Source organism: Falco rusticolus, chromosome 5 (genome assembly GCF_015220075.1).
Source record: "Falco rusticolus isolate bFalRus1 chromosome 5, bFalRus1.pri, whole genome shotgun sequence".
Taxonomy (NCBI): domain Eukaryota; kingdom Metazoa; phylum Chordata; class Aves; order Falconiformes; family Falconidae; genus Falco; species Falco rusticolus.
Genome location: NC_051191.1, coordinates 90,716,334 through 90,740,759, shown reverse-complemented (window position 1 = coordinate 90,740,759; position 24,426 = coordinate 90,716,334). Strand labels below are relative to the sequence as shown.

General features: G+C 45.5%; 1 protein-coding gene across 1 annotated transcript; it reads right to left on the bottom strand.

Annotated features, from left to right (window-relative positions):
* Positions 1-8,524: 8,524 nt before the first annotated feature.
* On the bottom strand, positions 8,525-20,343 carry LOC119149425 (3 beta-hydroxysteroid dehydrogenase/Delta 5-->4-isomerase-like). Its single transcript, XM_037390669.1, has 4 exons — positions 19,859-20,343; positions 18,906-19,127; positions 13,349-13,513; positions 8,525-9,512 (listed from the first exon to the last, which is right to left on the bottom strand). Exons 2-4 carry the CDS (start codon positions 19,057-19,059, stop codon positions 8,698-8,700), a joined length of 1,134 nt encoding a protein of 377 aa, XP_037246566.1. The 5' UTR covers positions 19,060-19,127; positions 19,859-20,343; the 3' UTR covers positions 8,525-8,697.
* Between the last annotated feature and the right edge of the window lie 4,083 nt (positions 20,344-24,426).

Sequence of the window (24,426 nt, the reverse complement as noted above, 5' to 3'; positions counted from 1 at the left end):
CCAGGATATAGGAGGTCCCTTCCTGTCCTAGATTCCAGAGCCCCTATGGGAGCTCTGCATCTAGAGCTGACTTTACAGAAACCTTTTCCTTTGTGCTGTTACCTCTTTCTAGTGCAGGACAAGTGCAAAATGCCTTTGGCTCAGAAAAAAAAGCCGCCCTTATCTACACAGATGGGAGTAATTAGTTCACGTTTGCTATGCTGGTTGAGTAATGATGAGTAGAAAATCACCAAAATACTTGCTATTAAGTTTTTTAACATGATTATCTGATCAGTTTTCACTGCTGGATTTGCTGTGGCTGGATCAGAAACAGGCTGCAATGTGTTGAAGCACAGTGCTATCAACATAGGACACAGATTTCTTTTATCTAAAGACTTGTTATTGAACAAGAAAGAAGGAACAAGGAATGCGATACTAAAATAGAGTGGAATGGTCCACAAATAAAGTCCTTTGTGCAATGATTCTTACACAGCAAAATAAGTAAAGATAAGTAAAGTGCGCTTGGAGAGACATTCGCTGAAGATACCGTCTGTTGTATGCATTTATATTCTGTTTTGCCCATATTTATATATGGCTCATCTTGTCGGGATACACATCCCATTATTACTTGAGGTGCTTTATGTCTGTGGGATATTTCTATATTACTTAATGTTTACATCAAAGGATTTCCCTGACAGTTCTGTGGCATTTTGCTGTTAGATCTGCACTGATACATAGTTAGGCATTTTGCACACTTTAGCCAGGCAAATAGTTTCAAACAATCCATACATTATTGCTCTTAGTATGCTCAAGTCTTAGAAACAGGTCACTTGGGCAACCATTTATGTCAAGCTAATACTATAGTCTGCTAAAGCCTTATGCCAAGCTCCTGTAAACTCAGACCCTTTCCTATTTGTATCACAGCGAGGTTAGGTTTTCAGCTTGTCATTTGATATTTTTCAACTGAAGTGGAAATTTCCCCCAGGAAAAGAATCCCCAAAATCTTTGAATATCCACCAAGTCATAAACCTGTGGGATTAATTGCTTTCCTGTGAAGCAGACTTTGATGAGCTTAGTCACAACAGGGCAAAATTTACCGCCACATCCAGGAGACATCATTACACTGATGTTTTTTATTAGCTTAAATAATACACAGATGCTGCTTTCCCAGGTGTGTAGTCTGAGTAAACCTCTGATTTCCACCAGTTCCTGCTCATACTATTTCTTAATAGAGCAGGAGTCTATGAGGAAACACATCAACCCCTTCACAGGGCACAATGTGTAGCCCTGGAGATGTTCCCTCTGAACAGGTTATGTTCGGTGCCAGATGCATGTTAGCTGCATCAGAAAGATGCTCTGCCCACGTCCGTGTGTTACCCCTGCAGCAGAAACTTTTCCACCAGCTTGAGCTGTTGGGGAAGGGGCACTGGTGTGGCTGGCTGTACACTGATGCTGGTCCCATCTTGCTCACACTTCTGTTGGCTACTGTATTCTGTGTTCAAGGCATATCCAGGCTAGTCAGCCCAAAATGGGAAAGTCATGATTTGTTTTCAATAATAGTATCAGACTAACTTCCAAACTGGTGACATTTGAACACATCGGTTCAAATGTCACAGTCTGTCTTCCAAACACTGGACGTCCTCTGCCCAGAGCTCTGCATGTGTAACACCTGATGCAGCTGACTCGCCAGGATGTGTGAATTCCCCTGCTTCAGGAGCCAGCAAGGCTCAGCAGACCCAGCCAAGCCCAGTGGACGCAGCAGTCTGCCCTCAACAGATCAGGAAATCAACACAAAGGATGGTGGTGAGTTTGTGATGTGAGACATGAACTGTGACTGTGAGGAGGTTTCTTCCTGCGGGGGAGCAAACACACCTGCCGGGGGTGGGGTCGGTTTGGTAACCTCTCTGGAGACCGTGGAATTTCGACTGGCTCCTGGTGAGAAAGGACTGCACTTTCATTTTTAAGTTTCATTTTTAGCTGCTTGACAACCCCAGTTTTTCATAAACTCTGAGTCAGGCTGCAAGAATTATGAGATTGCTTCTAAATAATAATTTTGAGGATCTGTTTCCATGTCTTCAGGTTTTTGGCTTTTTTTATCTTGAGGCTTTGAGTGACACTTATTTTAATATTTCTAAGTCCTTTCTTTTTCTTCCAGTATGGTGAAAACACCCTTAAAAATAAAAGAAAAAGAAAACTTGGCATGTCTCCCATCTGGCAGAGGCTGCAGCGTCATGAAATGATCAAGAGTGGGCACTGCTGCATTAAGCTCACCCTGACCACTGCTACAAACGTTAAAGTAAGGGCAACTTGCTTTCTGGAAAGCAACTTTTTTTTAAACTTAAATCTGATGCAGATACAGATCTTTGTTCCCCAGACATACCAGGCAATTTCTCTTTTTGACAGCTCTGGTTCAAACACAATTGGCAGCATCCTGTTTTTAGTGAGATGGCTCACAGTAACCAAGTACAAAACACAACACTGAATAATGTCAGGGCTGAGTACAAAGTTCTCTGTTACAAATCTGAGCCCCACCCGCAATTACTTTTGGGTTCTTGCACTGATCTTTATACAGGCAGGTTAATTTTTCTACTCCGAAGTGAATAATGAATGGCATTCATGCACTTAGCCTTAACTCTATCACCTGTAGTTTGTCCAGCACCCACTGCAGGAGTACTGGAGGGAGAAGGGAAGGGAGAAACCTGGGGTTTTTTTTAATCCTGTGCTATATATCTACTTGTACAGAGAGGCCAGTGCAGACTGTCAGTGTATTAAAGGTTTTGTGCTTAGACAGGAGCAGAAAGCTAGACAGTGTCTAGCTGTCTCCAGACTCTTATCTGGGCTGTGCTCTTGTTGTTCTGTTGTCACAGCTAAACGTGTCATCGCTGCCACTTGGGCAATCCTTAGAGGATGAACCAGAGACCTTTTCTTGAAATAGATGAGTCAAGCCATTCCCCTAAAGCTACACATAGTGAAATTTTGACTTGTAAAAGGGGCTACAAAGCACCCAAGAATGTTAGCAGGAGAGGAGGTGAGATGAATACTTGCATGAACGCTGGACACGATGTACCAGTTAACCTTTTGGCTCTCTGTCTGAATCTACCATACCCAGTAGCAGGCAGTTTGCACCAGCAGCCTTGCACTGTTATATGTGATAAAAGTGCAGGATCTGTGAATACAGAAACTCAGCAGCCAGAATATTAAATTGGGCTTTATAGAGCAAGCGAGGGGAAACTGTTGCTAAAGATACCATCTTGTGGTAGGAAGAGGCACAGACCAACAAAGCCAGCAGATTTAAATTGTGTGAAGCTAGCATCAATCCTATCAAATAGCTGATCATAAACTCCTTCCTCTCAAAGCAAATGATGCTACCGAGGAGTAAATACTAGGCTCAGATCTTTCTCTGCCCGGTGTGTCCTAGTCCAGGAGCTGCATGGAGGGGATGTAAGAAAAATCACAGGTTTATACTTCTCTCAGCGCACCCAGCAGTTGGTCTGTGACAGCCCTTGTCCAAAACACCTTCCCCTGTGAAAGGGTGATGAGATGAGACTGCGGACCTTGTCCTTACACTGAGACATTGCCCAGATCTGCCTGGTGGCCACTTCCCACCTGCCTTCCCAGTACAGCAGGAAGCTTTGCCCTCAGTGCCTCTGCCACCAGCCCCCTGGGCCCTGATGTCCAGCATGGCTTTCAGAGCACAGCACGTCTGCCCGCTGCCTGCTGTTTTCCCACAGCCTGCATCCAAGCGCGGAGAGACTGGCACTAAAGCTGGGTGGGAGAGATCCCAGCTGTCTGGCAGCGGGACCTGGTCGATTTGCCATCTATCACAGCGCTTGTTACAAGAGGTGATCAAGCTCCTGCTGTGAAATTTTCTTACTTCTCTTCCCTCATTCATAACAACGCCATGAACAGAGAGTTCAAAGTAAATGAGATCATGGTAAAAGTAACTACTTTCTCTCTCTCTAAATATGTAACTAGTAAATCTGGGGACCGAGGAAGAGTCCCTAGAAGGAAGAAAATTTGAACACTGCAAAACAGTCGCCTCAGCCACTTCTTAGAGGCAAAACCTACCATGCCACACTCAGTGTCAAAGAGTTTTCATGTCTTGATTGTTCCTTGTGGCTGGCCAGAAAGACCACATTGCTCTAGCAATACTTGTGTGCCAGAGCTTATTTCAAGCGCCTCATAGACAAGAGATACCAATTGCAAGATGGACCAAAAGAAGCTTGCCATGAGGATGGCTGTCCTGAACGTAGTGGTGGGTATACACTGTTCCTTATGTTGTCAGTGTTTATAGTGTGTAGAAAGCCCAAGTACGTGTAAAAATCCAGTGTGCTTTTGGTCTAGATCAATAAAAAGCTTACATGCCTAAAGTTGCAAATTTATATCTAGCTCCTGATGAAATCACTGCATTGAAAAATTTGAGGTGCAAGAATATTTGAAAAAGAAAATAGCATGTAATGAGAAACTGAAGAGGCTCTGTTCCTGTAATTTAAAAAAAAAAAAAAAAACTAAACACAAATGATGAGGTGATTACAAGGTATACAAGTACCTTCACTGGGAGGAACTTCAGAGTTCTCAAAAGCTTTTTATGCTAGTAGAGCTAGCATAACAAAAATCAAAAGCCAGAAACTGAGCCTTCACAAATCCAGACTGAAGAATAAGGCATGAATTTTCAACAGTATAAAGGCTTAATCACCAGGCAAAGTGATACATTCTTCTTCCCTTGACACCTGGAGATGAGGTCTGGATATTCTTCTTTATTATATGTTTCAGTCAGGCCCAAATCATTAGGCGCACTGGACATAAGGTGGTGAAAGTCTATGGACCACATTATTCAGGCAGTAGGAACAGATAATGCAATTGTCCCTTTTAGCCTTGAGAACTATCTCAATAATTCTTAAAAGGCTTGGTTGGCTTTCTGAATAGTATCACTCGGTAATTAATCTGAGGAGAAAGTGCTACAGCAACACTTCAAAAGAGAGATCTTCAAACCAGGCTGTGCCTTGCTGAAGGAGAAAGTCCCTGAGAAGGGATACGGGTGAGACTCTGGGTTTGGAGTGCAATAGCTGCTTAACAAGCTAGGGAAACTCTCCTGTGTATTGACACCTTAAAATTCTTTAATCATGTTGTCTTTTACAAAAACTGAGAAATACCTATAAAGACTCACAAAGGCAGATGTATTGTAGCTATTCTGCATTAGATAGTAAAGGCTCTCCTGGCTCCTGGCTGAAAAAACTTGATGAAGAAATGCCTCTCTACACCTTTCTTGGAGACTCTACTGCTTAATATCCGGTGCTTGCTGCTAGCACTGGAGAGGCACATTTTGTTTAAGAAATGTGGGAAGTTCAGTTGTGTGAATGAGGAACTTCTAGAAATGACAAACATTGGTATGAGAAAGAAATCCATGGCACGGCCATGTGTGAATTCCAGCTGTCCAGTGGTTTTTGAACTTGGAGATGCAGGTGGAGATCTTGAAAGAGGGAGAGGAGTATTACGTGGGACTACAAGGCTCATGACAGGAACTGGTATACTGAGGATGTCTTTTGAAATGTACCCTACTCTACTCGAATTTCCAAGTTTTCAGGACTGTTTATTGCAGACGCTCCACTATTTTGGGCAGATACCTGAAGGGAGAAACAACACAGACACAAACCTGAGGGTGCCCAGGGGGGGTGGTTGTCTGCGTCCATCTCTCCTCCTCCCCTTCTGCCAGCCCTCCCTGCGCCCTGGCACCAAGAAACTCAAAGAAAGGATTAGAGGTGTAAAAATCCCCACCATGCTGCAGAATTACAACTAAAAATAAGTAACGTAGGCCTTATTTTTTCCCTCCTTTTCTGCTCTCAGGCAGGTTTCACACCAGCAGACACTCTGGGGCATGGGGTGCAGCTCCATGGGGCAGTGAGCTGTGAGAAGCTCAGAGCAGGGAGCCTTTCTACAAATTTGAGGCTCTTCACCATGGTTTGGGTTTCACCCTTACCTCATGGGTTTGTTCACAACAGACAGGAGGTGCTGGGCGGCTGGGGCGAGGTGGGGACACCCAGGCCTGCCCGGGAGCTGCCCCTGCCCCCTTGTGCCGCCATGGAGGCCGCAGGGCAGCAGCGGGAAGCGCTTCGCGCCTCAGTGTCCCCCCCGTGCTGCCGCAGCAGTGACGGGGACAAGGGGAGCCCCTGGGAGACTGGCGGGTCCCCAGCCTGGGCCTGAGGTCAGGGCTTCTCCCAGGCGCCTTCCCGCCATGTCGGTGCTGGACACGCCGCGTGCGCAGCCGGCACAGCCGCGAGGCGAGGCTGCCTTTCTCACCCTGTGTGCCTGGTGCGGGGACTGCTGCGGGCAAGGAGCAGGGGGGCTGCGGCGGGACTGATGTGACTTCATTTTGGTCTATTCTGAGGCCTGGGTTTAAGCAAAACTGGAAAATCAAACATAAACCCGAGCTAAGCGCAAAGCTAGGCAGCAGGGGCTGATCCTTTCAGCAGCTGCCTGTGGACAGGAGACCACTTTAAACCATATTTTATTGGCTCTCTTTTTGGATAGGGCAATCGCCCAGCTTATGAAGTATTTTTTTTAGAAATGTGGGTGGCCAAATTATGTCCAGCTGACAGCAACTACTACAAACATGTAGAGGGCTCCCCGAGTTTCTCCCCATTTGTTTGTCACAGGTTCCTCACCGCAGAGGTGGAGCACAGAGAGGAGCAGGGAGCACATGCCAGCTGCCCCTGTGTGTGGACCTGTGGCTCCTGCCGAGATGTTGCAGCACCCGAGGCACAAGCACTCGGGGCTGTTCTGTTGGCTTTGCTCCCGGGCAAAGGGATGGCAAGGACCTTTGTAAACTGCTGCTGTAAGATCAGTTGGACCAAATTATGGCCTCTCTGGGGAATTAGTTTATTTATTAACACTATCTTTATTGTACTAACGTGATGTTGAGGCATGAAGGTCTCCTAGTAGTGGTTATACACCTAGTTTGCAGTCCTCACTGATGTGCTGCTCGTCTGCCACAAGCAGATTCAAATGTGTGAAGTAATGCATTTTATCTGTTTTTAAACTTTAGTGCACACGTCACTTTGCTTGGTGCAGATTCTATTGACGAGTTTGTAATTCCAAGTTTCATTTTCAAGTCACCTGTTCTTTAAGGTTACTGCAAACCTTCTCACCCTCCATCAGTCCCTAGAGGTGTTATTGACCTACAGTGCAGCTGGGGCTGTGTCTCCATCGGCGTGGGCTAGATCTGTGTGCTCACTAATACAGGAGGAACTGTGACAGAGGTTTTAAGAGTACTGCTTACTCAGTGGAGAATGGTGGAGGTGTTGACGTGGTTATCTGTGAAGTGATGGCATTCAAATAACATCCACAGTACTAGTTTGCTGAGTGTTTACAAAGCTTTCAATGGGAGCTTGGGAAACTTATTTCTGTGTCCCAGAATATGAGTGGAAGTTCTGGTGACTGATATTCTACTGCTTCAGATCTTACATACTTAACCTAAGACGTTACTAAAAAAAATGGTAATATTCGCACTGGGACTATCTAATGTCTAGGGCACTGAATAATTAAACTCAACACAGACTTCAAGCTGCAAGCATCTCTGGAAATGTGATTTATTAGTACTGAGTCAGGTAAAATGTTTCTGTTCAGGGCACCATGAACAGAACAGAGAAATCTGAATATTTTAGAGCTGTTTTCAGCAAGCAAGCTGTATGTTTAAGAAGCAAACACTGCATCACATCTATTTGTTCAGACAGGTTCTACATTTTTGGCCTGAAAGGCAAGTTAAGCATTCTGCAGAAACTCATACAGCCATCAGAAAAGCACAGGGACAGCACATGTGCATCTATCAGCTAAATTTAGGTTTTGTTCCCAGCTGAAACCTGGAAATAGCATGACTTTTTTTTTAAGCGGTTTATTTTTCCTCAGTGTTCATAAATGTCTTGACTCTGCGATGGAAATCCTTCAGTGACTAAGGCTGTCCTTCAACATTTTTCTCCTTTTCATCTTGTTGAAGCTGTTATTTTGCTGGGCAACCATAAAATTTATTGCAAAATAAACTAGGAAAATGAGAATAGATGAGAAATTCTTCACTTGACCAAATCTCCCCCTTCTCTCCCACCACACACCATCCTAACTAAAACTGTGTTGCTCTTACATTGTACTTTTGGCCTCACGATGCTTGAAGTACCCACATTTGCTCTCACGTTTGACTGTCAGGTGAATGGCACATGAAACTGGACAATGCTCTTGGAAAAAGTCAGCAAGATTTGTAACAGCTTTTGCAATTGGCGGCTTCTACCTGCTGCGTGTTTGGTAAGGCTGGCAAGCGCTGCGTGGGTAGGGTAGAGCTGAGTAGTACATATTTGCAAAATATAATCATAGTTCTAGGGCAAATTGTGCTTTACAAAAGCCTCAAATGTGGCATGGAGTGAAAAGGAAGGCTGATGTGTTCACACCACGGGCTGTGTGAAGTCTTAGTAAAATAATGCCTTTGTGCTGCACGAGATGTAGAAGTTCATGTGGACTATACAGTAAAGCTACCCTGATCCGCCTGTAATCAGCAAACAAATGAACATTTCGCTTTTATTTTTTCTAGGTTGGGGGACATGGGGCAGATAAGGGGCTGTTACACAATGTCTTCATTTAAATGCTTTGTAGTTTGCTGCTGCTGCTGCTGTTCACTCAGCTCTCCTCTGGCTCAAGGCCCTACTTGTTTAGCCAGGTCTCAGCTCCTCTTAAGACTTAGGCAGCCTTGCTTTTCAAGTACTCCCTTCTCTGTGGGACCATGGAGGCAATCCACTGACCAGTACACTGCCTGGCCTCTTCCCACGTGTAGCGGGGCACATAGCCAAAATCCTTCTGTGCTTTTCTATAAGAGAAGGTGAATGGGGTGTTCAGTAGAGTGACCAAGTGACGGTTGGTGGAGGGGATGTATCTGACAAAGGGCCGGAGCAAGAAGCTCACGAGCTCCAGCAGCAGCGAGAAGTAATACAACATTGTCAGAGGCATGGGGAGCTGGGACTCGATCCCAAACCCCAGCTCCCTGGTCAGCTCGTAATTTAGATCTGCATAGCTCATATGAGGAGTGTCATCTGAGATGTAGTAGAACTGCCCCCTGATGTGCTTGGCTTTCTGTGGGACTTGCAGGGCTTTGGCTGCCTGCACGTGTGCCCAGGCAATGTTCCCCACATACACAGGGTTCACCAGAGCCTCCCTCCTGGAGAAGCGCAGGAAGACATTTTTGTTCAACAGACACTTATCCAGATGACCTTGAAGAAATGGGCATCCTTCTCCAAAAATGTACATGGATCTCAGGGCACAAGTCATCAGCACGCCACCATCCTTTAGCACCTGGCCATCTGCTTTCAGCACAGAATCCTCTGCCAGTCTCTTACTCTCGGCATAAGGAAATTTGGATGTACTCTCATAAGCTGTGTCTTCATCACCATTAAAAATTGGGTCACCTTTGCAGTTTGGGCCTGTCACTTCTATGGTACTGGTATATATGAAGTGCTGGATGTTACAGCGGATACATGCCTCCAGCAGCAGCTGAGTACCTTCAAAAGAGAAACACGCAAGTCAGTCTAGACCTCCCCAAGCAAGAAAAAGTGGGCTTGTAGATCAGAAACAGCATCTCTGGCTTGAGCTTGGCCAGGTTTCCCCTCTCTGCAGCTGGAAGAATCCTGTCCTGAACCGAGCAGCAAGTTCAATGAAACTGAACCTGCTCTTAATCTGTGTTTAAGTGCTATCAGTGCACCTGCTGGAGTTAAACAAGGATGAACACTTGATCTTAACTGCATGTTGTGGGCTTTTTTATGCCAAGAGTCAAATTTTGCTCTTGCTAAGATTAGTATGGATACTGACGACAGATTCAGGGGCTTGTGCCTGTTGGTTGGATTGAGTTGGCTTAAGGCAGAGAACCTTCAGAAGCCATCCCTCTCATTAGGTACCATCCATCCTGTATGCTGAAGCCCCAGTTTTTCAGGCTTGAGGATGCTTTAGGTTAGTTTGCTAAGGAGGGACAGAATTAACGTGGGACCTGAAGGTTTGCTCCAAAATCAGCTTCACCCAGTGGAAGTCTATCCACTATTCCATTGGCTTCAGAGGAGGGCTTGAAGAGAACGATCTTATGTCAGAGCAATGCATGATACCATGTAGTCAAAGATCATAAAGTGCAGTCAGCAAAGTGAATCTTGTGTATGTATGCCTCCTTCTTCAACACATTCTGGCTTTTACTTGCATTAATACAGGATTTCTTACTTCTAAAAGCCTATCATAATGTTTTCATCAAGTAGAATCTTTTCCTTTTCTTCTGAGCTTTGAGGCAAAAACTGCCTTATTTGTTGTGCGTGATGTGATGAGAGAGATTATATGTGAAAGGGCCAGTGACTTTGCAACAGAAGATACAGCTCAAAGACATTTGAAAATGTTTTTGGCAAAGGAACATTAAATCAGGATGACTGATATGATATCAGAAGGGTGTGGCCTAAAATCTGGGGGATAAAATCAAACACTAGGAATGAGGCACATAAATGATCTAACAACTCTGCTCAGTCTGTTACGACAACTAAAGGCAGCACTGGAGGGAGCATTGCTAGAGAGAGTATGATGAATTAAAGAGGTTCAGAGGACCAAGGAATATTGGCAGCAAAATATGGACCTATTAATGAGTGAAAAATGGGAAGAATTATTGAACTGAATATTGTTACAGCACCAAAATTCCTTTTTTTCAAGCTTGAACAAGAGAAAGAAAAAAGTTGAAACAAATGGAAAATAAATCTGCATGAGGCTTTAAGAAACACTAAAGAAGTGCAAAGAAAAACAGTTTACACAGCCAGGAATAAATTCATGTGAAAGGTGAGTTCATGGAAGTCACTATGTCTAGGTGACACACAAGTCAGGGTCATCTGGAAAATTAATTAATTAATTATTAAAATATATTATTTTGAAAATTAATAGCTTAATTCCTGCCATCAATGCTGTTTAGAAAGTGAGGGAAAGTAATACAGTGCAGAAAGGCTAGATAAAATCAAACGAGATTGCAAGTTTTAAAAAAAAGCAAACATAAAATTATCTTGACAGTTGGTACCTGGTCAAGATCGATTTCTCCCAAATAAAATGTGTTTTGTTTGCAAATCAAAGTTGTATCTAAAAAATGAAAAGGTTTTTCCAGTAATGGGAATCTGAGCATCTTTCACATACCATGTAATGAAGTAAATCTTCTACAGAGCAGGTCTCCAAGTTTTGCTTGCACACAAATCCCTTCTGGCTGAGGATCTGATTCACAGAGGGTACTTTTATTTGGATTATAATTAATTATTTCCTTAATTCCCTTCCTCCTAAAAATTTGCTTCCCTTCCTCAAAAGATACTTTTGTACTGAGACATTGTGTAGCGTGTGAGACAGGAAAGCCCTACATCATGGCGTTTAACTTGTTTGCTCCTGTTCTGGTTTGTGAACATCCACATTGACTCCTTGACGCTTTTATTATGAAAGTTCTGTTTTCTAGGAGAAACAAAACCTTCATCCTGCAAGTCTATGAAGTACGTAGCAGTGTCTTGGCTGGTCAGAAAGCCAGAAGAGCATCAGAATGGAAACGGAGGGAAACAGCGAAGAGGACAGCAGTATTCACTGACTGGCCTTAGGGTCAGTTTGCTCTGGGAGCAAGACTAGTGTGTGCATTCCCTCTAGCACATGTTCCCAGCTAACCCTCACTGGCCCAGTGCAGTTTTTTTCACCCACTGGGCAGACTGTTGTGGGGCAATCTGAAAGATTTATGGAAACCTAGATACTTCGTGCTTAAGTCTAAACCTGCCAAAAGGAACCATGGGACAGACTTAAATGAGCTTTCTAGCTCTGACTCCAGCTCACAGCTAGAGAGCTTTCTGCTTTTGGGACATTTTAATACTTGCTTGGGGTTTTGTTACATTTTTTTTCCCCATGGGTTTAGGCAACATGTCCTGCTGTGAAAAACAGATTGTAGCAGGAGTATGATCATACAGAGAGAGCTTTACAAATCCTCTTTCTGAACTACCACCCATGTATATTTATTTTTCATGCTACCCAATGTTTATTTTTCATACTACCCAATGCACAGGTTTACAGGAACTTGCCTTTCTGCTCTTTCCTCCTGGAAGGGACATGAGAAGCTGCCCGCTGGGTTCTAATTTGTGGTCACTGACAATTTGTGGCTTTGACTGAGCAGAAATGAAAGGGTCTGGAAGCTAAACATACAGGCAATGACCCAGGCTACGGCAGCCAAAATGCCATCCCACTGGTTTTTAAGGTGCATGTGAGAGACAACGAGACTACAAAGAGTGCTGTCTTGCTCTGAACACTGGTGAGTAGCCAATATTTGTAAAAGTGGTGCCTGTAGAGGTATGTTCCTTATTTCTCTGTGAAGAAGCCCTGTATCTGTGGCAGAGAGGAACAAAGAACCAGGAAAACTATTCACGGGAAGAAGAACATCTTCCTGACATCTTCCCCAAGGACTGAAGTAGCACAGCCAGGGAGGTCAGTGTGCATGCAGGTGAGGCAGTACCAGTTCTCTGAAAGGCATAGAGGGCTTGGGGATCAGAGAGATGGGGATAAAATTGTTCTTTTAGGGAACAGATTAAAATGTCCTGGCAACTGATGCCATACAGGCTATTCTTAAGCCAAAACCCTCCCGCTTCATGTGGTATTTTCATGAAACACCAGGGCTCCTCAGTAGAAAGGGAGATCCCATCACTGAGTGAGAAGTCACTGAAACCCTTCCCTCCCACAGCCTTGAGTTTGATGGGGGATTTTAATGATAATCTCAAGGTGGGAGAACACCTGCTCCTCTGAACTGCATCCATGCCCACAGAGACATCATGGCAAATGGGAGGAACAGAAGAAGAGGAAGAAAAAGTATAGGAAGCAGAGAGCCACAGCATCTGGGATGTTAGCAATGCAAGTTTGCTGTGATTGCAGCCAAAGCCTGGAGTGTTTGTAAAAACAGAAAAATGTACACAAGCAGGGATGCTACACAGCGAGGGAGAATAAGAACCAGTTTCTTGGGTGCACATTGGGGTTTCAGAGGTGAATTGCTTCCAGAAAGGTCCACTGAGCACAGGATTATGGCTACCCTGACTGAAGGCAGAGCCTCTGCAGACCTCAGGATGGGCGTATGAGAGTGCTGACGAGTGAATGATCCTGCAGTGCCCTGCAGTGGAAGATGGATGGATGCCGGGTGTGGAGAGGACCAGGGCAGCACATACGTGTGCTGTGCACTCACAGGTGCATCTGTGCAAGGTGCAGAGCAACCCAGTTAATCTGGTTCAAAAAAACTGGTCAGGTGCTCCCTTTCCTGAGCAGATGATGGTCAGGACATAGTAGACCTGGGTTTGACAAAGGTGTTTCACCCGCTCACCTGTTACATTGACTTCCCAGAGCAGCTGCTTCTCTACAAGGCCCAAGGTGTCGATGATGGAAGCTGTATGAATGACGAGGGAGACCCCCTGACAGGCTCTGTGCAGGAATGTCACATCTCGGATGTCTCCTTCCAGGATTTTCACCTCAGTCTTACCTTGGAACTCTGTGAGGGCAGCAGAAAACAAAGCAAAAGTCTGTACAGGCATCCTAAGCAGAGCACTGAAAGGAGTGGCGAAGGGCTGTGAGGAAGCTGATGCTGTGCCAGGGAGGCGCTCACCACCCAGGCACAGGAGCGATTTTTTAAGGCTGGCAAAACAAAGGTGTTTTCCAATGGCTATATTGTCAAGTGCTAATTACAGTGCTATAGAAGTTTATGTTGCATTACTGTATTTTTGGAACCAATATTCAACATGGTTCTTTCCTTTTTTTTTTTTTTCTTTAGGAGAAAACATTCCCACTGCTAGCAAGGGCTTGAAGCTTCCTTCAGGTGTGACTATTTTATTGTTCACAGATGGAGGAGCTTAAGCAATGCATGTGCTGGTGACCGGCTATTGATAGGTATTAACCCAAATATACCAAGCAGCCAGGCACTGCATACTTCTGTCTTCAGGGTGATGAATGATGCTCTCCACCTACAGCACGCATGCACAGAGCTGTGTTCACACCTGTTTTCAGCCCCTTGACCTTGCCCATCTTTTTTATGTCCCTCAGGCAGGACTTACTGTGGTTCTTCTAACTCCAGCTCTGGCTCCATTTCCATGCCTGTGCTGCAGGGTCATTTTTAGCATGCACATCTTTCTGGTCCAAATCTGACTTCTCAAGGCTGCTCTCCTGAGCTACCTCAGCCCTGGCTTGCTTTAACTCCAGCCTTTTAAGCCCTCCAGCAGCTAGTGTGTGTGACCCTGGAGGAGCTCTAGGTCTGAGAGCTATCCTTCCCCTGTTTTGCTAGGCAGGAGCATCCTTTATACAGCCCAGAGCCACACTAACGAACTGAGCCAGCACAGTATGATCACCTGGGGAAATTTACAGCCTGAAGGGATGCTGATCTCCTGGGAAGTCTGCTGGCCCAGCTGCAGCTATGTGGGGAGAGGACTCTCTCAGCATCACCTACAGCTTTTAAGGTGGTGGTGTCCTTACAGCAAGTCCTCTTGCAAGATTCTGCTGTGGCTGCGCTAGAGGGCTGCCAGGCACAGCCGTGGCAGGGCACTCGGCAACACGGGCAGGTCCTCTGCCTTCTTCCAGCATAATAAAATGTCCATTTTAGATTAAGAGAAGAACCTGATTAATTTCTACAGCTTTTAGCCTCAGCCATGACTGAAATCTGAAGTATCCTAGTGTCACCAGCTCCAAACCAGGCACTATTTCATCCCGTATCTTTAATGGAGAAGCATGAAGAGAGACAGCTGATGCCATCTGGAACTGAGTAAGAGTATCTTTTTAAACTGTTTTATCTCATTATCTTTGTAGCAGGCTAGAATGTAATCCTGTATTAATTTAACAGTTATTCTGATGCAACAAGCTTGAGGGTTTTTTGTCTGTTTGTTGTTGGTTTTTTTTATCACAACCAGTTGGTCTGAGATGTGAAATTTGTGAAACGTTCACAAAACTGTTACTAAATCTGGAGTTACTGCCCTCCCAGCACAGTCACTGCCACACAGTCTCTTATGCTTTTTTATTTTACAGAGTGCATTCATTTCCTAGGGCTCCATTTCCAGAAGGTTTACATTGACTTTTACTTCTGTGGGTGCCAAAGTGTCAGGCTATGTGGCTAGGCTTTTTGTTTAGTGCGTGGCAGTTGGATTTGCTCTAATAAACACTACTCTTTGTACAGCCCTTAGGTTGATGTTCTCCATGCATAAAGCTTTGTGGGGTTGCAAGAATCCAAAGGCTTGACATACATGGGCTTCAAAATTAAAAATTCTGACTTAGCCCTTTCAGAGTGGTCGTGGTGCCTGAGCAGGAGTTAGGAAATAGAAGTTTTTACATATGCAAATCAAAGCTTTCAGGAAAAATACAGAAGAAACCTGTCCCTTTTAAAGTTGTTCACAGGAATAGTTGGTGTTAGTGACTAGAAAGCTGCGGTCTAGCTGCTTTGTGCCTTGTTTGGGCTTGCAATTTAAGTTGTGTGTGAGGTACTAAACAGGAAAGCTGCTCGCCATTCCGCTTTAGCCAGCAGAAATGGCCCATAGGGGCCTCGTTCACTTTACCAGCATCAGTGAGATGTCAAGAATCAGCAGCTTGATCTGGTTTTGTTCTGGGGCAAGAGGAAAACTACAGGTGAGCTTGGAAGCACAGAGAGGAAAGAAAAAATTACTGACAGACAGTGGTTTCAGTTTGAGATGGACAGTGGAGAGAAAATTGATTTCCATCTGCACAGACCGTAGCGCAGGCATCAAAAAAGCACGTGTGTGTCAGCTGGAAGGGGGATGAAAAGAATAAATTCAACTCAGCTTTCCATTTTTGCACACTGTGATTACAAGAAAGTACCTACCCACTGGGAAAGCTGCTTTTACTTCACCAAAGCTTTCTGTGTCCTCTGAGCTGTAAGCAATGCTCCCTGCTTGCTACAGCGTAGTTTTTGCTTGGAAATGCAATGATTGCTCAATAAAATCCAGTGTCCTGTGAGCAATCCAGTCAGACTATTTGCCCTAAATGGTCTCTTTTTCCTATGTGGTGTTTGTTATTGAAGCAAACAGCGATGTCTGTGGGACTCCGTTTGAATTTTATAGAGGCCCTAACAGCCGTGGGGTGGATGGTGGGGAGGGGCACTCCTCATAAGGGATCTCCACTTCCCTGCTTAACTGGATGGTTCATCAAAATGGTCTACTTGGTGTATTCATAGGAGAAAACTAAAAATTGTATCTTATTTTCATTTGTAAAAGGTAAAGCAAATATTTCTTTAGAGAAGCTGAACTATTTATTCTGTTCCCATTTCAGCTACTGGGATGTTCTGTTGCTGGCTCTGCCTTTCTGCTCTGAATGCAGCAATAAGGCAAATGAATGCCTGCAATGTTGAGCAAAAAGCCAGGAGCAAGTTTCCCAGAGCAGGAACTTTCCCCCAGAAAAAGTTGTGGAAAAAAACCCAAAACATTCCTTCTTCGTCTCCTTTCCTTCTACTTTGTAACAGTACTGGATTAGCAGTGCAAAAACACGCAATGCTAAAGCACCACACAACCTGTAAATGTCTGAATAATGATGTGAAATGAGGGCTCAGCAGGAAAGAGGGGAAACAAGGGGAATTCAGTGCTTTGAAACAGCGAGAAATCCTTTTGAGAACAACCTAGGAGTTTCCAACTTTTCCAGAAATGCCAGAACAAAAAAAAAGATTGCGTAAGTGGAAACACCGGAAAGGCAGAAAGATACGTTTGGAGATGGGAGGTAGGAAACCCAAGGCACCAAACTACCATCTTCAACATGATGTTCATTCTCGACCATGCGGTGTGACTGGGTAGACTCCAGCTCACAGCACGACACCGATTGCCCCTTCTAGCCTCCCTAGGGCTGTTTCATGCAGACTGAGTATGACAGCCGAGGTCTCGGCAAGAAAGTTGTTTGGACACGAGAGGACTGTCCCTGAGTGCCTCCTGGTACAAGAGCTGTAGCTTGCACATACTCCTCTGTCTTACAACTGACAGCCCTCGCTCTGCAAAGGTGCTGCAAGTAAAAGATGCTCAAGAGCTTAGTGAGAAGGGCAGCCACAGAGCTCTGTTCCTGGCTAGGCAAGAAATCCAAACAACGCAGGTTAGCAAGTAAAAATCCCGGCAGTAAAAATAATGCAGGTCAGAAGACTCCAGTCCCTTGGTTTTTGCAGCAGCCCTGCATTTGGAATATGAGCCACTGTGCTAGAGAAGGGCTTGAAAGGGAATGGCAGGAAAATATTCAGATAGTCCCAAGCACAAGCACTCTTGGGAATCTTGAGAAGATGTAGCTAGAGAGGCTGATACAGGCAGAGGAACTGCCAGTCAAAGGGCAGGGCTTCAAAGCTGTTAAACACATCTGAAATGCCAGCTTGTTGTTCCTACTACCTGTTTGGGGGGGGGGGGGGGGGGGGGGGCGGGGAAACAAGGCTCTGAGGGGTTAAAAAAAAAGGCTCTGAGAAGTGATTTTTCCCTTCCTCATGTGCTGGTCAGATGGGCAGCAAGAACGTTACAAGAATAGGAGTGTCTGGGCAGTGTTTGGTGGAGGAAAGAGGGAGGGTAAGGAAAGAAGGTGCAGAGTTTTCCTGTTAACTAAAAAAGAACAGTGAAATCTTTGCTGCAGTCCAGCCAGGACTGTGCTCACAGTCATTTTCACTCCCCAGGAAGCTCAGAGCTCTCCTGGCCCCAGTCAGTGCTGATGCTTCGGTCACTGCCCTGCTGCATCAGTGCTAAACCACACGGGCTCCTGCTGCTGCAAACGCTTCAGCCTCTGCTGCAGCTGCAGGTTTTGTGACGGTAGGAACTGCCTGGGAATCAGAGCAGGAAGGACTGCTGCAGGGCTCAAGGGCATCCAGCAAATCCTCAGTGAAATGCTGGATGAGGTTTAATGAGGCAGAAGTCCAAGTTGTATAATACCATCCTAAATGCTTGTGCAATTTGCACCAAGTTTATGGTGTGCTGTTACTACACTTTGATGACACTTACTCTGTAGATTGTGGCTCTTTAGCAAACCGTGTGCGGATAGTCCATAAGGGTTCCCGTATAGTTGCTTGTACAGAGGAAGAACAGTCTTAAGGTTAAGATGCGATGGAGGAAAATGTTATGTGATGTGTTGTAAGGACTTGAGAATTTGATTGAATTTAGGTTCCTGTGTGCCTTTTTATAGATGTGCTCAGGATCCCAAGAAATGGGACATTTAAAATATAATACTCTGAGCTGCTTGCCCCACCTGAGACCATTTCTGATCCTGGGCATATCACTCATTCGTGCTGTCTCCAGTCCATCCAAGAAGCCAGAGTCCTGACTTGCCCTTTGGAAATGGGTCCTGTCTCTTCTATGCATAGCACAAAACCAGTCAGCTCTCTGGACAATTGCGATAATAATAATAACATCATTTTTTTAAGATTCCTCATCACAACTCTCAGCCAGAAGATGCCTATTAACCAAACTAGTCATAGCTTGAAGAAAACCATTAGCATCTGCACCCATGGCTTTGCCGCTGCCTCCTAGCCTAGCACATCCGAGCCCGGGACAGCAGGCTCTGACACCCCCACCCTGCAGCAATGCCTGTTTTCCTTCCCCCCAAGCAGAAGTTGAGGGTTTTGCACTAATTTAGCTCTGTGGATTTTGATGTAATAGAAGTCAGGTTGAAGACAGCCTGTTTACTACATGAACAGTATATAAGTCTCTCTTCCAATCCAGAGAAGCCTCAGGGTCTGGCAAAAAAACCCTCTTGCCTTTACATTTTATGTCTGATTTCTGCGCTGGAGGGAGAGGGAGGGATAAAGCAAGACTTCCTTGAGTTAAAACCTCTATCTGCAAAGCTGGTTTGGATGAGAGGCAAAGACTTCCAGGCTATCCACATGAGACAACAGCACATATACCTGCAGCACACAGTCCTCGCGAGACGGTACTTACTTCCAAATCTCCCAAGTGCTTCATTGCTAAAGGCTTTGTCCAGCAGTCGGATCTCAGCCAGTGCCTCCTCTTCTTCCAACAGCAAGCGGACAATCCTCTGGCCAAGAAATCCTCCTGCTCCTGTCACCAGACAGCTTACCCCAGCCAGGGACATAGCTCTGGGCTTCTCCTCAAGGCAATATGCCTGTCCCCCGAGCTTACACGGTCCGGTTCCGTTTCTGCCTGAGGAAATGCACACAGGACATCACCCTCTGGAGTCTTTATAAATCAAAAGTTCTGGTGTTACCAGAAGGAGACACTACTAGAAAGCAATCTCTAGTTCCTACATTAAACAACATTTTTTTAAAGCATGTCTTACTTTTGCTAGTTATTTGTATTGAGAACTAGCCTACGCGTTTTTCCATGCAAAGAAAGAACTCTTTACAAACTATTACAAACTGAAGAAATTAACAAATCTGAAAATGCTCAAAATCAACTTCAATGCCAAACAAACCCCACAAAAGTCTGCTTCAGTCCTTGGCTCCACCTCTATAGCACTCAAAAGGCTGTGGGGGAGATTTGCCTGTATTTATATACTGCAGAGCACCACCTCGGTCATTTTTCTTCCCCTCCCTCTCCCCTTTGCCGCAAATGAATACGGGGCTTCCACCCCCACCCACCACCCACCCCCAAAGAGGAAGGCTCTGGATGTGGTGAGGTCTGAGCCTAGATGTGGTCCTATATGCCTAAATCCTTGGAAGGCAAACCCTCATACTGATAATTCTCTGCAGCTGCACTTGCTTGTGTAATACAGTGTTAATATGAAAGTAGAGAACATTAAAATTAAATGTAAATAGCAGGAGTAGCTGTTTGTAATGGTTTGAGACAGGGACTCTGCTGCTGTCGTTTTGTGGGATACGGGGCTCCCCCGTTGTAGCGTGGGTTTCTCTCTTTTTGCAAGATCGAAAACTAACCTCTGGGACTTTGTAGTTGTTCAGTATACTTGAGGCATTTGAAGTGATGGGAATGGTCTGATGTGCCACTGAAGTTAAATTAAAGCTGTAGGAGAAAAAGATTCACCTCTGAAATGTCTGGTGTGGGAATACCTAGTTAAAATAAGGCTGTGGATGGCTGTTTGTGCCTTTGCAGTGACCTGTATCGATACTTTATACATCTCCAAAACACCAGGGAAATGCTCAGATGTTTCTCCATAAGGTTTCATCCCAGTTCTAGCAAAACTCCTTTCTAGCATGACCAGGGCAGGGCTCAGGCATTAGCCTGGAGCTCCTTATACCTGTGCTGCCTTCCTGGGGCTTTGTGTACGTCAGAACGTGCTGACTGGAGCTGTGCTTTCTCTCGCACACAGGACTAAGCAGACATCCCTGCTGAAGCAAGATTATAAATAGGTAGCTGCCTTGAGCAAGAAGGAAGTTACAAAGAAGCCCAGCAGCACAACTAATTAGGCTGAAATCACTGGGAAGGGGATCACTGTGACTGGAGGCACAGCCCTCTAAAACTTGCATTGATGCGACCAACCCCTGAACTCCCCTTTTTATTCTGACATTAATTTTGTTCATTCATTAAAGAGAGCCCTGGAGAAAAGCTACAGAAGCAGCACCCTCGTACTGTTACTTTTTTAGAGCAAAACTGGGCCTGAAAGTGACGGTAGGAAAGAAAAAAACTTTTCTGTTGGAGGAGAAAAGTTTCTAGCTGACCCAGATGACAGTGTTTGGCAACTTGTTTCTGTTACAGCGTCCTTGAAAATCCTTCCCTGACCCCAACAAAACTTTAAAAAAATTGTTATCAGTATGTCTTTCCTTGGCTTCTCTCAGGCAGGACCTTGATGCTGTATGTTCTTATCAGAAGCTGTTGCAAATTAATTTTGTGCGGTGCCTGCATTTTGCAAGGAGAAATAACTAACCAAAGCCTGCTGCTGCAACAAGTGTTCTCTGAAATCATGTTTCATTTTTACTGTTAGAAAGGAAATAAAATGCCTTAAAGAGGCATTATAAAAACAGACAACATCACCTCTTAGGGTAGAAAACACTCTCCTGCACCAAGCTTGCCCTTTAGAATGACCAGGTTTCGCAGAAGAGCGATGTAATCCCCCCTCCCGTTCCTTCAGCCATCCCAGGCTGAACACACCCTGTAAGAGATGTTAAGAAAAGTTCACAACCACTTTCTCCCTTCTAAGGGGAGAATTTTGGTACTAATGAAACAGTTTTCTTTGTCTGGTTTGAATGCACAGAAACACTGAAGCCTCTTAAGGTGGTAATCTTCACACCTTGCTTCAAGTGTCTTAAAACTGTATGAGAAGTTGTGTTTACTCAGCGTTCGACTCAGCATAGCTGTCCAAAAGTTACTTAATTAAGTCTTGTTGCTTCTTGTCAATGTGTAACCACAAAAAAGAGGAGGCAAAGTGCCTCCTGCTCTTGAAGACAGAAGCTTTCCTTGAGTAAATCTACATCTCAAAGTAGCTCTTTCCCAGAGCTGCCAGCATCTAGGCATTTTGAGCTTATACAGGCATTATGATGCCAAGGAACACCTTAATTTTTTCACATGAGAAGCACATAGATATTTTTGTGGGTTTTTGGTGATGATTTTGGTCACAATCTATGTTTAGACAGCAAAAGGTCCAGTTAAAATAATGAGAATGCCTTTGCTTTTCCCTGCTTCAGTTCTCATCAAGTCTGGGCAACAGAGCAGACTCCAGAAACCTTTTTCCTAAATCAGTCTCTTGTTGCCCATCCTTGAAGTCCATCAAAATGTGTGACGTGGTGTAATTCCTGAGTCTTATCTGCTGAGTTGTCAGTCTGCTGGCAAGGTTTATTGTTACTGGAACAGAGGGAAAGGGCTCCATGTGAAGGTCTCTGAAAAATCACTGCAGACACTGTTATCTCTGCAAGAGACTCAGGTCTAAACAGAGTGAGCTAACAGTGCTGGCTCCTCTCTTCTGCCTCCTTAACGCTAATTCAAAGTCGGGCTTATGCAGAAGGTTGCTTCTTGGTAGCATGGTCCTCCCGTGCGCGCCAGGGAAGTGGGCACCAGGGCAGCTGCAAGGCAGGGGGGTCTGTCCCGCTAGGAGCTGGCCCTGTGCCCCACAAGTGGTACTGTGCCACAGGCAGGGCCTTGCCGGTGAAACCGCAGCTAAGGAGCGGCCTTACCACTCGCTACCCTCTCCCCAGGATGCACATGCCCAATTCTGTAGCGGTTCCCCTTTGGTACTGATCCCTGTGGCATGATCCTTGCACAAACCTGACCCGCAACTCTTCCCTTCCTCTTACTCCTGGGGGCATGCAGGACTATCCAAGTGCACGGACATTGCCTCTGTTTTGGAATACCTGTTGATCTGAAAGAGAGGAAGGAGCTAGGAGGACGTTCTCTGTCATTGTATAGTTTGAAAAATCAGATAGAAAAATTGTCTGGCTGCAAAGAGCCAAAAGCTAGAGACAGGACTGGAGAACAAGATACTTCAGCTCTGTGACGCTGCTCATTCCAGATGCTTGCAGTCCTGGACCCCTGTTGATCTTCATTTCACTCACAAATGCTCCATGCCTCTCAAAATCTGGCTCCAGATGTACTCCACTAGACATCCAGATCACAAGCGTTGCAAATTAGTGGCCTCTGCAAACATTTTTGGTTTAAAACGTTTATGCTATTTCAATACAACAAACCTATGGAACAGCTCAATCAAAGGCTGCTATTTGTCTGGCTACCTTTAGTAGGGTTCACAAGTCCTTCAGCTCCACCTGCCCTCCCACCCTCCACCCCCAGCTTCAGTAAAAACAGAAAAGGTGATCACGAAATAAACCACTGGGCTGATTTTCAGGATGTGGCATTGCTTTTCCTTCAAAACAGATTTCAGTCCTATGGTTCTCAGCAATGGTGTAACTGAAGCCACCACAGCCCAGCTCAGCAGTGCAGACAGTTGCCATCACAGTTGTTTCAGCTCCAGCAGATCTCTCTGAGTTTCTTAAGGTGGCTTTCCTCCTTGGAAAAGATTTCCTTCACAATTGTAACAGCCATATCCTTTCCAGCATCTTGTTCTGTTGGTTTTAAATGAAAGCCGAGATTCTGCAGCCTAAAATGAGAGGGGTTTCTGCCTCAGCAGAGGGGCGCTGAGCAGAGCCTCTGCCCAAGCAGCGCAGACTGCTGCAAGGAGCAGCGCGAGCAGACCAGCCATGCCACGGAGCATTGACGGAGTCTGACTGCGAGTGAAAGGTAGCTAAGGGAAATGCAGGTGAGAAACGGGTGATTTTTTCAGTACCTGGATTTCTCCAGACGAAAGGGATTTCTTTCAGTGAATGGAAGTGTAGAATAAGGAGCGAAGGCCTTGATGGCCATCTGCCACGGAGACAGAGGAGCTCGTTTTCATGGAAACAGAGCTCAAATGCAGTTGTCCCAGCCTCTCACCGCTTTCCCATTTCACAGCATCAGCTCCAGAAGACAGCAACTAAAGTCAGGCACCTGCTTACTCTCACACTTCACATGCCCATGTTTAGGTCTTCTAGATCATCCAGAAAGAGATCTAAAAAAACCCCCAGGTGCTTAGACGCAAGTCACCAAGATGAAGCCTGCTGGAAATCCTGCTCCTCCCCAGAGCTCAGCCAGATGTCTCAGGTCTGCCAGCAGGCCTCCTCAGCCACTGACGTCTGCATAAGCTGGAAGACACTCTTCTAGCAAGTTTAGGACCTAATGAGCCTCATCTGGTTCTTCTAAGATACATGCAAAAGGAGGTGCTGCTGCTGCCCCTGCTTTCCCTTGTGCACCAGGAACCAGTGGGCAAAGTTCTCAGAGGGAACTGGGGGAGCAGACGTGCCACCTTCTCTGCAGAAAAAGCAGCTCCTCTTCTCTGCCAGGAGAGACCCTCGACCGGAGAAGCTCACAGGCAGTTTCACGGGAGGAGAGCTGGCACTTTCTTGTTGAAACTTGGCCACACAGCACTCCAGGGTTAGGTAACCATGTGGACCTGTGCACCAGTGGCTCCTGTGGCATCTTCCTCCAAGTAACTACTGGATAAAGTGATGACCTTGCATCCCCACCTTCACCATCACACACAGGACAACCTCGACCACTAGCCAACAGAGCAGCACTCTTCCCCACCCCTTATTTTTGGTGCTTTTACCAAGAGCTCCACGGGGAGCTGAGGTCGGTCCCAACTGGGGATGCCCACGCCTGGAACCCAGGGCAGTTTGCAGGAGACCACCGCCCAGGTTGCCTTCTGCCAAGAAAGGGGGCTTCATGTGCATGGGAAGATGGGAGGTGCCCTGAGCAGAGGAGGTGCCCAGCAGGCTGGTACTTCTTTGGCACAAAGCAACATGTGGCATCCCCTTGCTGCCCACATCTCTCAGTCATTTTGCGCAGCCATAGAGCACCACAACAGCAGCAGCTGCACCAGTGGGTCTGGCCTTAAAAATTATTTACAGGAAAACAAGGTCAGGTGCCTTACCAGATAACTTTAAGATCATGTTGCACTTTTAAAGATGAGGCACATTTGCAGTTTTCATGTATGTACAGTTCCAGTTTGCCTAGCCTCATTTAA